This window comes from Empidonax traillii, unplaced genomic scaffold (genome assembly GCF_003031625.1).
Source record: "Empidonax traillii isolate 1590-97213 ecotype Southwest subspecies unplaced genomic scaffold, ASM303162v1 scaffold707:size593822, whole genome shotgun sequence".
NCBI classification, from domain to species: Eukaryota; Metazoa; Chordata; class Aves; order Passeriformes; family Tyrannidae; genus Empidonax; species Empidonax traillii.
The window spans coordinates 263,434-280,964 of record NW_020955900.1 but is presented as its reverse complement, the minus strand read 5'-3'; the positions used below and the strand labels follow the sequence as shown (position 1 = coordinate 280,964).

The window sequence follows — 17,531 nt, the reverse complement described above, 5'->3', positions numbered from 1 at the left end:
GACTGCAGAAGGCACGTATTAAATATGTGAAGCCAGTTTAGTGTCTTACAATACAACCATCCTGAAGAAGGGATCACATTTGTTTCCCAGTCTTCCTTGGAAAGCCGACAAAACACATTTCATGTCAAAGTTTAAAAAAGCACACTCACTCCTGTAATTATTTATAGCAGAAGTTACAAGCAAGAAAGCGCTGTTGAACACCTGGCTGACTAAGCAGTGTTGGCAGATCAAACATTGCAAAAATACAGCATGTGCACATTTTAAGTAGCATTGCTGTGCTTTGTTTCCTAAGCTTGGTTTTCCTGTGCATTTCCCTATGTCCCTTTCAGTTATACACAGATTTAAGTAGTGAAATAGGTTTGTGGAATTTGTTGAACTTTTTTTTTGGAAGCTTAAGAAATATAAGAAATATATTTATTATGGAGAAATACATTTATTATGGAGAAAAGAGAAATCATGTTTAAAGTCTTCCACTATAAGCTAGTAGATTTTTGTTAACACCCCAGTCCAGCAGGGTAGGGACAGAAAGATAACTGATCTCTAGTCTGACAGACCATAGAACAAACCACTTCTGGCCTCTTTCTATCAGTGGGAAAAATGAGGTCTGAGGTGAGCTGACCTTGTCTAGGGTCACGGGGCAGAATGAAGAAGATAATCCCACCCCCCTCTGGACAGAATTTTCCCAAAGTACTTCCAATATATTTTTTATTTCTGTGTAGTACTGCAGAAACAAGGGGCCACTCTCGTAGATCTTTCAGCTGCTGTTTAGGCGCACATGGGCAGTGGAAGTGTACTGGGTCAAGGAGCAGACTTCAAAAATTTCCAATCTCATGGTACCCATCTACAGGTTTCAAGGCCATAGTTCTCTAATTAGTTTCTACTATAGATAGGATGTCCATTCAAAATGCAATTTTTTTTTTTTTTTAATTTAGTCTTTCTGTAAAGTTGTTGCTGGAAATGCCCAATCACATGATGCTGTTTAAGTTTTTGCCAGTAGTGTCTAATGCAGCAAATGGCTGAATTTGTTGTATTTTCTTGATTTCCTGAGTTGACACAGTCTAAATGTTACCTCAACTAAAGCATTTGAATTGTTGCTCACAGTCAGACAGACAGAGCTGAACTACAACTCATCTTTCTTTCTTGTAGTGTACTTCATATTTTTTGGACATCTGTGACCACCAAGGAGCCTGGATTACAGCAGACCATAATACTCCACGAACCATGGTTATAATTAGGCATCACATCCATTGTAATCCTATGGACGTCATCATGTGTTACCAGCATCTGTTGACAGATTTCATACCAGGCATATCACTGAAATGGCAAGTCTGGAGAGGGCAGTCCACAATAGAAACAATGGCATTTATTTTTGGTTTGTTCCAAGACTGTCTAATAGAAAATATATGCTGCCAACTGCCAGGGTTCCACTGAGATCATTTTTCAATATTATATTACCAGTTAGAACAAAGATCTGTGCCCATGTACCTGCAATCTGCCCCTAATAAATAAGGAAATTCAGAAAGCACTTTCTGCAGCTGTCTTAGCGTGAATTACGAAAGGTAGAAGCCTTCAGGTTTTACAAGGTTTATCCAACCCTTTATCATGTGAGTACTTTTCATGTAATAATAATTCAGACTCCTTTCCAAGACAAGGAATAAGGATCCCCACTCCTAATTTTTTTTTTAAATATGGTATCAGTTAACATTAAAAATAAACCCTGCAAACTGGCAACATAAAGTAGCAAAGCTACACTCTCTCTTCTCTATGGAAGTAAAGCACAGTCTGCTTTAATTTATCAATGTTGAAATCTGACTTTCAGCTGAAGTGCTGTCTGTTCAGAAAATGGAAACATAAAATTTTCAATGTAGTATAGCTCCTCCCTGCTTTTCTTTTAAAGTCAAGAGACTTACTGTAAACATTTAAAAGTCTACCTAATCCAAATTCTCTTTACTTCTGATCATTTATCTGCACTGAAGGAAAACTGCATTAGAGTGCTGTCTATCTAGTAATCTGTCCAATTTTTTTTGGAAAACAGCATTCTCTGAAATACTGGACAACTGAATCCTAACCAGATGTAGCCACAACCTCTTACAGTTCCACAGTTTCAAACCACTAAAGAACTTAAGCACTAAGATAATTGAGAATTTCCATTCTCATTATAAAACAGAAAAACATAGTTGACCATCTGAAGAGTGTCAAATTAAAACTAATGTCAGTGTTGATGAGTACAACTTAATTATTGGCTAGGAGTTGCAGCAGCTGGTAGATCAAGAAAACTGAACTTCAGCTTAGAGAACTTCTCCCACTATACTCACATAGCAGGATCTGAACAGGTGTAAATGTAGGAAAATTAATAAAACCAGCTAAAATTCACAGAAGGAGGGAGAGTCCAAGCTAAATTTGAGTGGAAAATATTGGCTCTACAAACTTTAATGGAAAAGCAAACCCCCTGGCCCCAACAATTCTAACAGCTCTTACTTTTACAGCTATACATTTATAGTATAACTTTTATAGAAGCTGTGACTGCAACAGTGGGCCAGGCTCTCTTGTAAGATCTAAACTGGCACCTTCTACTTTGGTTTTGAAGTGAGCTGCTCAGGTATGCAGAATGCATATGCAACCTTATTGTGCAGAGCACTGTCTTTCTCTCCCTCCCTTTTCTTTCCATTCTTGTAACCAGCAGATAACCTTTTAATCCCAGATCTGTCAGCTGTGACTTCAGCATCACCTTTCAAATTAGAAAGTAACAAATCCTCGACAATATTTCACCTCTCCCTCTACAGTATTTCACTTCTCTTTTCCATGTGCTGTTCAAAACTCAGTTTTCTGAAATTAGAAGTCCAAATATTACTAAAATACCAAACCACTAACAAGACTCATGTGGGATTAAAATTTCTGCCTGTGTTCAGAAAAAGAGCATAGGCGGTACTTGGTGGCAAAATCTTTTTCTTGCACCTAAAAGGCAAGAAGCATTTCCTCCACAACAGTATATTCCAATATATTTGCAGACCTGTTTTTTTCCCAGACAGTGAACTGACATGCGGGAACCTAATCATGAAATACAGTTTTCCAAATATAGCTTGGATATATTTCTAGGCAATATTTTCCTTGTCAGATCATTCCGTTGGAGTGAAAAGTATATTCTACTGAGAGCTGACTTGCAAGATCACAACTTCAGAAGTCATTTCTCAGTCTGCTCTCAGAAATATTGCAAAGTTCTGTTGCACACCAATTTTGAACCATCTCATTCATCTCCCTGTTTATAATTGCAAATTACTCTTTTTGAAACTCAACCAGGTGCACACATCAATTCAGAGTCTGCTTTCTGAAAGGAGGACCCAGGAAGTGAAGTTAAAAATTACTGAAATACTAATACATAAATCTAGAGGTATTGACAGGATATTTCCAGTGCAATATAAAAATAAACTCCTGACTCTCATAAATTTTTTCCTTTGACACAGGTTTCACCTAAGAATCAAAAAAGTAAATGCTTTTTCCTCAAAATATAGCATAGCTACTATACATTATATACATGTTTTATACAATGTAAAATATGTTTTATTAGAATCCCTTGCTGTACAGCCCTGACAATTCCAGATACAGCATGGAAAAAAGAGAGGACATCATTCCATATGGAATCACACAGACAAACACACATTATTTTCAGACCTTCCTTTGCTGTTTCTCCCATGCTGGGTCCAGGAGCAGGTCCCTGTCCCATTCTTCTTCTTGGGTCATGTACTCATCTTCTTCATAGTTATAGGTGTACTGCATGTTTGTTTCTATCTGGTTCATGCTATTCATGCTACCGGGGGATCAGCTTCAGCTGCTGAGGCTTCTACTACAATTTAAGTTTAGTTTACTTGCTGATGGGTTGTAGGTAGCAGTGTCTCTTTTCTTTTTTCTTTTTTTTTTTTTTTTCTCCTTTTTCCAAGGTCACAGGGAGTGAATATCGACAAATCTTGCTGGGAGCAGAGGCTGAAACTGTCAGGTAGGTGCTGACGTGTGGTGACTTGCTTCCCTCCTTCCCTCTCTGTCCCTCTCTCTCTCTCCCTCTGTGGCTGCTGCTGCTGTCGGTCCCTGCGGCTGACCCCTGGGAGAAGCCCAGGGCTGCTCATTGCTGCGGCTTATTATCCCCGTCGGGCTGTCACGTGGCGCTCTGGGCGGCGGCCCCGATCCCAGCCCCGATTCCAGCCCCGATCCCAGCCCCGATCCCAGCCCCGCTCCGGGCGGCGGGCGCTGATCCCGCATGGGGCAGCCTGGGATGGGTGGGCTGCGGGAGAGCAAGGATGGGCAGGGGGCTCGTCTCCCCGGGAGCTCGTCTGCCTGCCTGTCTGTCGCGTCTTCCGATTTGACACAGACCTGACTTTTTTTTTTTTTTTTTGTCCTCCTCCTACTGACATGTATTTCTACTTCTCAAGACCCGTCTGTGATTTGCTAATGTAGTTTGGCGCAGTTTATCATTTGTCTGAGGTCCGTATCTGTCCTTGAGCCACTTCACACTTTCAAATTAAGGATCACACGAGCCAGCACAGACAAGGACACTCAAGAGATCAAACAATTTCCATTGGAGACAGGGTCTGGAGTTAACCAGGAAGCATGACTTTAAAAAGCAATGTATATATTTTTGTCCAGAAAACTCTCTCAGTAAAACCAAAAGCAGGCATCAAGAAGCACATACAAAGGCCCATAGAACCAGTAACTTCTCGTGTTTGTGACAGGAACCATTTACCCATGCTTTCCCTGGAGCAAAATCCAAAAGGATAGCACTGAGATCAAGCATCCTGGCAAGCGTGTCCCGTATCTCCCATGCCATATCATTTCAGTTGTCCCGGTAACAGTGTTTCTTCTGGGAATTGGCAAGTTTACTATGTTCTTCATGTAGCTTGTCATTAATACCTGCACCTATCGTCAGCCAAGGTCATCCTCGCTAGCAGTGTCTGCACAGGATACAATTCCATCCTCACTTAGGGAAAAGAAAACGCTTTTAAAAGCTGAACTTTTAAAAGCCATAAATTAAAAAGTCATATACAAGGGAAAACTGTTCAGTAAAGGCAACAGTAGGCCTCTAAGCCAATGTAGATGAATAACCAGAATAATTTACAGCCTATGTCCTCCATTTCATATTGCTAACTGAAGCTCTGCTTTCTGCCAAGTCACCTTCCAGCCCATAAGAATAAAGATCAATGCAGTGTAGAAGAACATGCATATATGCACAGAAAATACCTACAAAGTAGCTCAAAAAACTTCATAAATACAGCACTAGGGTTGCAAATCGAAATTCAGAAGAGGATTGAAGCACTTCAAGCAATAAAAGCAAGCTGAACTTCTGAAGACTGAACTTCTGAAGACTGAACTTCTGAAGACTGATGCACATACTGTAAGATAAACAGTCCAAAAATGAAATTCCAAATCTAAGCAGCAAAGTCAGAACCACATGCTTTTTGTCTGCTCAGTGCAAACACTCTCAAAGTTGCTACACTTCCACCTATATAATGAACTAATTGTTGGTGAATGCTATGCCTAGACGTTTTTGTTCAAGTGCAGATGAGCATTCTCTTAGGATACTCTCAGACAATATCAAATTGCAATTACAAAACAAAATAGTTCACATAGATACACATTAAGTGTATGCTGGTGTAATTTGTGTGGTTTATTTTAATGGCTCAGTAGTCACCTGTGGTTTGCAATAGTCCAATTGCAATCACCTAAATGATAATTTAAGCCTTTGAAGTCAGTAAAACCATTTCTTCTTTTTCACCATACAGAGCACAGAAGAAATTTCTAAAGGAAATGCAGGAGTCAGAGAAGCCCTAGAAGTATATACATAAATCTGTAATGCTCTGAATCAGAGCTGTCCCTCGCGCAAAGGCTTCTCCTGCACTGATGAAACCTGTGACCCTTCATGCACTCCCTCATTAGAGGTGAGCCGCTGCTACCAGATTTGTGCCTTTCCTCAGCGCTGCCTTGTCTGGGGATCTACGTGGATGAAGTCACACAGTACCGCACCCTTCCCCACTGTGCAGTACAGGTGAGCCTTACAGGTACTGATGGCTTCATGCAAGGAGGTGTTAGCTAAAACTCACATTTTATCTGTTGGCCTTCACCCTCTAACACAGGCCAGGGTGCCTGTGTCATGAAACAAAAACTGAGCTGTGATGGTGACAAAGAATATCCAATCACACACGGGATTAGGACTGGAGTCAGACCCATGCCTAGATTTCTAGGAATCAAAAGAAAGTCCAGCCAAATTTTCCAGAAGCCTAAAAGAAGCTTACCAAGCTTTTTCACAAAATAACTGGATTTGCTCAGAGCATACCTAGCCACTGCTGCAAAGGCGCTGTTCATTTCTTCACGTTTCCTTGGTACATAAGTAAACTGTACTTTGGTAACAAAGAAAATGAAACAAAAATGTTTAATTGTTCCAAGAAAACTAGAACCAAATTATTCCAAGCTAGAACCATAGTCCCACTCAGCTAGTCTGAGAGATTAAAAAAATTAAGTACTTCAAGATCCACTTTGGCTAGGTTATATTAGTCCATTTTGGATCAAAAAATATAGGGGACTTCAACTTTTTCAGTGTGCATTTTGAGAAAGTTGGGCTTTTTGTCTATAAAACAGAAAGCTGAAGGGAATAGCCCCACTTAAAAAAAAAAAAAAAACAAACAAAACCAACACCTGCCTATCTTGATGGAATCTGACCTGTTTTAGGTTCTCTAAATAACTGCTTACTGCCTCTTAATCAGAGAGCATGAGTAGGCAGAGGAGATATTTATAGATGGAGCTTTAGGAGGAGTATCTGGTATTTTGTTTACTACTTTAATTTAATTTTATAAACTAACTGTGCAGATGGTAATGAGAAGCATATGAATGGAGGTCCGTAGTGGAAGGAGAGCCAAAATGGAACTCTGACGCCAAACTTGAAGCGGAAAGGAAGATGCCTCTTCCAGCTCAACAAGAGAAAAGGAAAGCTGTGCCCAGCACAGTAGTATGAATAAAGCAATTTGCTTTAACCAGCTTATTCCCACATCAGAGGTAGGTTAGAACTATCCTCACTAAATCTGGCAGGGTTGCACGGCTACAAACTATGTGTGCCTAAGAAGAAAGGAAATAAAATCAAAACAAAGGTTAGTAACCAGAGCAGGAAAGAAAGGACAAAAGTCAGAAGCAGAGAAAAAGAAACAAACATAACGAACTACATGGATAGGGAGTTTTAAGTTGACATGGCAAGATATTGGAGATATTGACATGGCAAGAACAGTTCAGGTAGAAATGAAACACACTCTAAGACAAAAAGAATACTCATGATTGCCAAACGAATTAAAAGAAATAAGGTTGCACAGGGAGATCAGAAAGGGAGATTGCAGAGCTGAACTGGCAACTATTTTTATCTTTTATTTGGCAAAAGGTGTGCAGTTGTAGTTCATGCTAACGTAAATGCTAGCAAGGGCCTAGCCAGAAGAATGATGCCTTTAACCCAGGAGAACACTGTGGCAACCAGATATCACTTCCCATGCATGAGGAGTACCAAACAGGCTTTCCTAGCAGGAGCAGCAGGTCTGTGATGTCACACAAATGCCTCCTGGCATGCTTTGCATTAAGCTACTTGGGAATCAAAGGGCTTTTCTAACTAAAGAAAGTCAATCTTGATCATTCTTTTTAATTAAATGGAAAGTGTTTCACACAGTTTTTATTTAACATTCATTTACTTGTCAAAAGCCATTATACCGTTCTCTTAAGAACTCACTCCACATTTTTTACTGTTCCTTAGACTTTCAGTCCTTCAACATGCTTCTTATTCTTCTCTCTTAGAATAAAACCACAACTTGTTAATAAAACAAAAATGCTGAACACTAATTTCACCAGATCTTTCCTCTATTCGAACTTGGTGAGATATAGACTAAGAAATAAGCCAGATTTCTCTACTTAAATAATTGCCCATGAAACAATCAACTGATGTGGAAATAATCACCATTAGTTTTCAGTTTTAACACTTCTGTATAGGAACACAATAGTTCATATCTGCCAAAACTGTCTCAGATAGGACACAGAGAGATAAAGAACCTTATGAGAGCTCAGTCAGTCATTGAGTCTTTAATCATAGTCTTTTTTTTTGTCTGTTTCTTTGTGAAAAAACCCCACTAGGATGGTTTCTCAATAAAGAAGTCAATGAAAGGTAATAGAAAAGAAATTCAAATACATTCAAATAATTATTCTCCTGTGTAAATTATTAACAGGATCTTTAAAAAGCAATCAAAAATCCCTTTAACTTTCACAGCATGTCATAACTGTCACTTGTACGTAAAATGTACTTCTGCTTGGAGCAAATATCCACTAGTTAAAAGCTTAACCAATAAATATATGAATTACTTAAATAAGATATTGATAATTTAAATTGGTTCAAAATGATGGATTCTGTTAAAAATTATGCATATATTTCCTGAACAAAGCTAAGCAGAAAGGTGAGGTGTGTTATAAAAAATTTATTTATCGTTTATTAGATTTCAAGAGACACCACCTTTTTTTTTTATTTTGTAATACAATAAATATAACCTGCCTTTTTCAATGTAAGAAACACACTATACTGTAAGTTCAGAAAAATAAAAAAGGCAATTAAATTCATTACCTAAGGGTAGCACAAATAAACTTTAAACTTGCTTCATATTCCTGCAATGAACACATACAGAGAAAACAGAAAGAGAGCAGAGAAGTATAAAAGTGGGAACCAAACTTCTTTGCCAGAGCTAAGGAAAAGCACTGTGGGCACTAAGCATATTAGCCCTCCCACATTTATGCACCAAGAGGCACAGACTTTGGCTCCGAAATTTCTTCATGTTACTCACACATGGCGATATTAACCACACAGTAGCTAGTTACTTTTTTAAAAGTATATTATTTCAAATCATAGGTTTGGAAATAAAAATTAAGAAAGAGCTGAAAAAAATGCAGTGCTGGCCTCATAGTGACAAGTGTCATTGTCAGGAGATCCCGAAGTGTTTCATCAGCTATATATAGAGACGACTTACTCAGTCCCTGAAATTCAGCCATGGATGAAGTGTAGCAAGATACATTTATGGGACAGACAAATACTACCAAAGCGTAGCTCAGGCTTCAGGGGTATGGAGAAAATGCTGACTGCAATGACATCACTGGCTTTTGCCAACCCTTTGTGCGGAAGGAAAATCACGGGGCTGAGACATGGGGTGATCATGCCAGCTTAAGATGCCCTTGTGTGACCTTGAACAAGTCAATTCAGATAAGGTTTGCCCAAAAAGCTAAGTGTTGGCTTGTTAGACTACTCTCACAGAGAGAAATAAGCTTGTGGTGCTGCACTGTCCCATCTCTGAAATAGTGTGAGCAATGCTCCCTTTGCTACTTAATGTCCACCTAGAACACAAATTCTCTGGAGCAGATGCTTTGTCCGACTAAAAGCCTTGAGGAGCCTACACAACCACCATGATTATAGTGTCCTTTACCTACCAAACACCCTTTACCACCCTGTTTGTCTCTCCAGTCTGTTTGTGGCCTGCACCCAAAAATACCTAGCATTATTCCCACACGTAAGGCTTGCTCAGGCATTCAGGGCCCCTTATACCCCTGAAGGGGTGTTCCTACTCTTTGTAGGCCACGCTTGGAGCTTTGCATCCCGCACTGTGGATGGTCCTGGTTCTCAAAGAGGGTTCAAGGCAGACAGCAGCAGGAAACACTCAACATCTGATCTCTGCCACAGTATCACCAGGCAGTACTGAGATACGTAATAACCATCACAGACTGCAGTGTGGGTGATGAAAGATGTAACGTACCAGGGCAAACCCTCCAGCCATGGTGACTGCCAGGCAGCACTACACAAGGTCAGACTTTCCACGAATGAGAAGAGCCCTCAAACATCACATTCTGACGTATTTCTATTCATTTTTTTTTCAGAAGATGAAATTGCCTTATCCCTTGAGCTAGCCTCTTGAGGGTGCCTTTTTGGTTTAATGGTTCTCATCTGGGTAAGTGCAACTCACAAAGATAGAACAGATCACAGACTAAAAAATATCAGAAGCTTTGATAGATGCTTTGCACAGATTAGAAATGTGCAGATGAAAAACTGGGAAAAGTATATTGCAATTTATATACGGAACTTTAGTCAGTCTGTTGGCACATTGAAGTTGTAGAGCAATATGCAGTGAGCTACAACGCAATACACCCAGTAACAGGTGGGGAAACTACAAATAGTGCTGGCATAAGGTCGGAAAAAATGGTGAGACAGATCCAGGATTTTAAAAATGGTTCAGTGACGAGAATGCAAGGGGCAGGACTAGGGGTATAGCACGGCCTACTACAAATCTTCTGAAGAAACCTTCACAAATCATGTGTTCTCAGAATCCTGGCTGTGTTCCTATTTTATGCTGGCTTAGATTTATCACACAGAGATACTAAGCAAGGAAGAAACTGAGTGACCAGGGCAACGTGAAAGCTGCAACTGACTATACAACTTATACTTCATGAATGCAATCAGTTAAGAAAATCCTCTAGTAGGCCAGCCTGTGACCTTTTTTTGCCTAAAAAAGCACCACATTATTCAGCAATAGTTTTGGTCACAATGAGAAAAGCAAAGGGAGCAGGGATGGGGGAGGGGGGGTGTAAGATAAGGAATGCAAAGACAACATGCCTTTATTTATCTAGAAACAAATATCATGAACTAAGTCAGAGTTTCCAGACAACAATTATCCAAGGGGCACAGATGAGACACGGCAGGTTTGAAATCACTGAGGTATGAGGTTGAGATTATGGGCACAGGATGTGGGCACTGGATATCCAACACTGCTGTGTTCCAAACTCAGCGTTTGTACAGACTGACTGAATGACCTTTGATAGTTGCAGTCTCCATGCCCTCATTTCTCTTTCCAGATACACCAGTGTAATACCACTAATATCCATAAGATTAAAGTTACTCAGGAAGGCAACCCCGTTGAACAAATTGCCAGTAAAAATGAACCTCAGCTACTTAATATTCATGCCACGGGAGCAACACAAAGATTAGTAAAAGCAGCAAATTCATCCCTGTATACAGCAGTGTTAGGCACAACCTGAATTACCACCAAACAGGGATAACATGTTCTTTATACAACATGTATAGCACAAGTTTTTTTTTTCCAGAATCCTTGTCTTTACATCCAGTCCAACAAAGCTTTACTCCAATGCTCAGCTGTATTAGGAACAAGGACTGAGAAAATGTGCAATGTTCCTGCCATGCCTGACATGAAAGCAGCAAGGCCTGTGTTTTCCAGTTCCTGTTCTGAAGACAATGTTCCCTTCAACTATGATCCTTCTCACTAACATCAGACATATTCTTATGTTAGGAGAAATGAGTATCAGTTTTACACAACACCCTTTCCAGGAAGAGACTCTTGAGATCTACCATCAATAACCTCCTCATGGTGATGGCTCCTGATAATTTTCAATCCCTCTGAATGTGGACAAGTCCTTTGTTTCTTAACTGGCTCACCTCTCTCCCTGCTTAAGTTCAGTTTAGCATAAGCAGAGTAGGACAGAAGGGCATTTAAATGTTTCTTCACTATGAAACTAGTTAGTTTATAGGATAAATGCAGTAGATCTATGCTAATGGGCCATCCAGACCTCTGTTGTGTCCCATAGTTAAATCTGGAATAGTGGTAATCTTTCAGAATTTCAATAACTAAACCAAATTCAAGAGGTTACGGGGTTTTTTTAAGCGGATCTAGGCAATTTTCTAGTTCATGTGGACAACAGTTGCTGGAGGTGGAGATAGCAACAAATGTGAACCTACCTCTAAGGCTGTAAGGCTCCACACGTATTTATATAAACTCTTACATTCATTGTTCAGTAGATACAATCTGAACACATCTTCCCCTGATAAAAGCATTCAGCAGAAAGCTTATTTTGCAGTTCACATGGATGGATGGATTCAAATATACCTTAAGACTTTTCTATGGCAGACCAAGTTGTTATGAGTGTGCTTCTAGAACACCCACGACACTTTTTCATTTGTTCCCCATAGCTCAGCAACCCCCTTATACCACTTCCATAAGTAAACCTGGCACACAGATGATATATGGAAGATCAGGCCCTAAATTTGTAGGGCTTGATTTTTTACTGTTAAAGTACCAGTGGTGGGAGTCAGGAGGGTCATAGACTGCACTTTCAATTGCAGGAGAGAGTGTTTAAAACAATGCATGATGGAAATACCAGATAAAAATAGGATTCTGCTGGGTCTAAAGGTTCAAATCATCAGCTTTACTCAGTGGGGAAAAATGCAGTATGTAACTGTACTCTGTAAAGCACTTAAGGGAAAAGACACTTCCTTAGTACCAGCATTTGTTATCCTAAAAATATCCACTGGATGGGAAAACGAAGCAACGTACAGTTTGAAGAATGTACCTCAGTATTCTTTCTATAGACCAGAAATAATACTAAAACTGTGAAGTATAAGGAAGTGTGTAAAAATCAAATACCAGATAGATTTGGAATACTTGAAGACAAGTACAAACACTGTGACGACCAGAGCTGAAAATCTTAAATTACGTAGCTGTGAACATGCTTAAATTGAGTGCAGCAGACCTTCACTGAATGAAGAAGAGAAAGCATAATGCTATTGAGCACTGCTTGTGCAGTACACTGAACAAAGCACAATTTCTGGAAAAAAAAAGTAGTTTGTGACTATGCAATTAAATCCTGCATTGTGATACATGCAAAATAGCTGGGAAAACTTAACTCTACTATAGTCCAACACTAATTGACTTGTGATTGTGATGTTCTTTTAAGATAACTGCACTACAACTAATCATAAATAAAGTATACATTAAGTAATTATAAATGGGGTCTGAATTGGAAGGCAGTTCATACACAATGTTAAGAAAAGCACTAAAGGTTTCTAGTGCAGCCTAGCAGTTCCAAAACCACTACAGCTTCTGCTCAAGGAAGAACATCATGTTTTGCATCTCAGATCTGTCTGTTGCAGTTCATACACACGATTCTTTAAACGTGTTACAGTGACTTAGACAGACCAGACACATTTTTTAGATTTAAAAATCTTTTTAAATTAGTCATAAATTGTTTAATATATTTCGCTGCCCCTCTACAGACTAAAACCAGGCACATATATCACCATACTGATGAGAACCAGGAGGTTATACAAACTCAAGGGATTCTACCATAAGTAAACTGAGAAAGATTTCGAAGTGCAACCTCTCCCGTACAGCACTTGAGAAGCACTAGAGCAGCAAGTGTTTTGTCTCTGGCCGCCAGGATTATTGAAAAGAAGTGTATCAGCATCAGCGGCAGAAGCACCTGATTCTTAGTGCTGCACGCTCCCCTCTTCTACGTGTTCAAGTCCAGGTTGCCTTCCTACCCACTATACTAAGTGTCTGTCAGGCCCTCTGTAGAAATATAGAAATAGCACCCTCCTTTCTGTGTGTCCAAGGAATTGCCTCTGGTGTCACTGGACCTCTAATCTCGCTCAAGTTTTTTCTCTACAGAGAACTCCCTTAAGTCGCTAGCATGCACAATGTAAGAGTTATTAGCTGTTATCGAGAACACTGCCAGTTGTCAAGACTATTTCATGCAAGGCTGCAAGGCACAAAGACAGCAGGGCCACTATTTTAAGTCTAAAAACATGACGCCTCTAGTAAATCAGAAAATCTGGAGATCTAGGCTTACTAGTAAAACTCAGAGGCATGCCCTCACCATCTAAATCAAACACACTAGAATTCCCACAATACATAACGGCAAAAAGAGTTTCCAATCCACAATGAAAGCAAACACAAAAGCGAAATATTTTTTAAAATGGCACTGAAATGATTAGGGGATTTTTGTGTCTGCAGATACCCTGTACAATTCAGTATCACACAAGTGTACTCTCTGACTCTTTAATACTTTTAAAATACCATAATACTGATATCTCTCACATATATATGCATATATATATATATATACACAAATACATTAAAAAAAAGTTCTGTTGTTCACAGTGTTCACAGTGGCACCGTGCTAGGCATTACATGAATGCTTAACTCATTCCTACACAAAAAAAAAAAAAAAAAAAGGAAAATAAACTTTATAAAGTGAATAAATAAAAATATGTGACTGAATATAACTGAACAGCAAAACTGGGAGATAAATATCCTCCTCTCTGCTACTGTAATGTGACCATACTGTTTTCAGGCATTATCATATACAGTTGTGAGCTTATTCCAGTTCAAACCACATATTCACCAGACGCAGAAAAGACCCACGGACTGGCAGTGACTGGGGCAAATGAAGAAATGACAGCAGCACAGGCTCCAATGGCTAGCCTGGGGAAAGACTGAAATTTGTATTCAGGATAGGAGTGACACTATTTCTTCTTCAGGGAAACAGCTGTGATTCATCTTAGCATTTCAAAAAAGACCCAGAAAATGGCTGGCAGACAAGCAAATAGAGGCTTGAACAGCTGCAGGTCAGGAATGGGTAGCTGCACCATGTGAGATCTGCTGCTGCTCCAACGCCTGTCAGTTGTTTGAGTAACAGGCAATTGAGGGAGGTGATAGCAAGACAGAGTATGCTGCAGTAAGAAATGTATGCTGTGTTAAGCATGTTCCCTATTGATCACTTCTTCCTTCTTCCCACCCTTCAGTTTACTGTCTTTTTTACTGTTTAGAGCCCTCTTACGAACGATGAGACATGTCTGGCACACAACACTCTCCTCACTGCACATTACATCCAAGCTCCCAATGGCCCCGTTGCTACACTCCAATTACCAAGTTCTCCCAATGCGTTAAACAATGTGACTCACAGCTACCACACAGTAGATCTATCACACCTACTCTCTCAGTAGATTGCCTGGAATAGTTACCTTTTCATAATAATAAACAGCTAACGAATACACATAGTATCGTATTCTCCAGCCAAAGAAATACCAAAGCATGACAAAGGACTATCACACTCACATCACACTCACATGAAAGGAATTTTCCTATATTCCATTGCAACTATTGTGCAGTTGTTAAAATCCAACTTCCTATCTGAGTTTTTACACAGTAAACAAAAGAATCACAGCTCATCAAGCAGCTCAGCACTGAAAGAATTGCTTTTTTCCTTCTGTTTTTCACCATCTCCATTTGTCTTCCTTTCTCTCTCTGACGCTTCTGGGATAAACCAGACCTGTCTCAAGTGGATACAAATGGATTTACAAGGATGACTATTGCAAACCCTTTTCAAAACGATGCTTTCTTTGCACGTGTGTAGCTGAAGCTAGTTTCTTTACTTGGGGTTTATTTCTCCTTATCTAGAATGTATGTTTTAAAACTTCCTTTACAACAATTTTGATTCAAAAGTCCTTAGTCCATGCTACCGTATCAGAAAGCCTTTAACATAGCAAATTTTCCCAAAATAGCTTTCCACCAGCCCATCCAGAGGGTTTCTATTTATTATTAGATCTGGAATGCAGCTACACACCAGAATTTATGTCTGGGGGAAGCTGCAAAATATTTTCCAAGAAAAGCCAGGAAAACATGATACTGCCTGCCACAGTGGTCAGTAAGTCAATGATGTGCTGGATATACTGCCTAGCAAGGAAGGTTCTTCCAGCCCTTCAGTTCAACTGAAGTTATTCTCCCTTCGGTCCTGTTCCAGCAGCAAGAACTGCAATCCTCTGTAACCTCAACCACCACTGAATGGTGACTGGTGACAAAAATTCAACATGAGTTGGCAATGTGCACTGGCAGCCCAGAAAGACAAATGTATCCTGGGCTCCATCAAAAGGAGTGTGCCCAGCAGATCAAGGGAGGTTATTCTCCCTCTCTACACTGCTCTCATGTGACACCACCTAGAGTACTGCAGACAGTTCTGGTGTCCCCAACATAAGACGGACATGGAACTATTGCAGCAAGTCCAGAGGAGGCCACAAAGTTGATAAGGGGACCGGAGCACCATCCCTATGAGGACAGGCTGAGAAAGTTGGGGCTGTTTAGCCTGGAGAAGAGAAGGTTGCATAGCAACCTCATTGCAAGACCTCATAGCAACCTTGCAGTATGGGGGCCTACAAGAAAGTTAGAGAGGGACTCTTCATCAGGAACTGTAACGATAGGACAGGGCGGAATGGCTTCAAACTGAAAAAAGGTTAAGTTTAGATTAGATTTGAGGAAGAAATTCTTTACTGTGAGAGTGGTGAGGCACTAGAACAGGTTGCCCAGAGAAGTGGTGGGTGTCCCAGCCTTGGCAGTATTCAAGGCCGGGTTGGTTGGGGCTCTGAGCAGCCTGGTCTAGTGGGAGGTGTCCCAGCCCAGGGAGATACTGGAAGGAATGATTGGAACTGGATGATCTTTAATGTCCCTTCCAACCCAAACACTTCTCTGATTCTACGGATTGCTTGATTGTGTCTGCCTCCAGTTACATCAGCTGTGCACTCTTACAGCTTCACTGACTTCATCAGAATTACTCCAGAGTTTCAGTGATGCAAGCATAAGAAGGTCAAGCCCTTAGGGGAGAAGGGGTATACACGGAAAACAAACCTTAACTCTCTAATTTTACATATTGGCACTGCTATATGACAAAATGGCTCCTATCTCTTTGCTTCTAGCACAAGCTCAGCCAAGGGAATAATGGTCTCAAGGCCTTATCAACGTGTACCCCACAGAAGGGTACTGAATAATCATTTCACAATGCCCACAGGTAAAGGGTGACTGCTGCATTGTCACAGAGTGCAGAAAGAACTGAAAACAGAGAGAAGTACATTAATGCAGCCTTAGAGCACACAATAAAACACTCTTCTTCATTATTATTACACTAACTCTACATTCAGAGACCACAGATGTGTTCTGAATTAAGAACAAAGGACATGGATTAGCTCAGAGTACCAGGTTTAAATGCACAGCCCCCACAACCACAAAAATTTAGAATGTCTCCTACAATCAACAGCAAAACACAATATATTCCTTGACAATAAGATTACCTTGGGTGAATAAGATGTTCAAGCCACTTCTCTGGAACACAGATTGGTTTACAGTTCAGCTCACACACCTTCTGTTAACACCTCCTTTTGCTTAAAAAGTTAGAGAACTTGATACACTCTAAGAAAATCATATTCTCCTTTGCATACCCTAGAAAGGTTTGAATATTACTTCAATATGCTGCAATCAGATCTTACTTTAGATGCCAGGCACTGTCACATTTCCAGTTAGAAATGGCACAGGGAAGCGTCAGGATACTTACCAAGGTTATCAGCGAGTGGTGGTGAAGCGCAAGGAAGGTGGCTCTCTTCTGTCTCCTTCAGAACTGTTAACCATAACTAGATTACAGAAGGTGGTGCAAGAAGGAAAGAGAAGCATTGTATTAGTAAATTAATTAATAATCATTTAAGAGTACTTAATAAAGCACTCTCTAACTTCATATGTAAATTGCACAGGTAGTACTCAACCCCTTATCTTCATTCTGATATATTACAATTGAATGCTACCAAACACTGCTTTTTTTGGTATCAGAAGTGATTTCCTTTTCCTCTTCAAATAAAATTCCTCCCTATCTGTTGC

The 17,531-nt window shown here is 40.0% G+C and overlaps 1 protein-coding gene across 1 annotated transcript in view; it reads right to left on the bottom strand.

Annotated features, from left to right (window-relative positions):
* The window catches only part of ACTN2 (actinin alpha 2), a 67,391-nt gene extending 63,312 nt beyond the window's left edge, over window positions 1-4,079 (bottom strand). The window contains exon 1 of the mRNA XM_027900092.1: window positions 3,670-4,079. Within this exon, the coding sequence (XP_027755893.1) occupies window positions 3,670-3,804 (135 nt within the window). The 5' untranslated portion in view covers window positions 3,805-4,079. The remainder of the gene's footprint in view (window positions 1-3,669) is intronic.
* Between the last annotated feature and the right edge of the window lie 13,452 nt (window positions 4,080-17,531).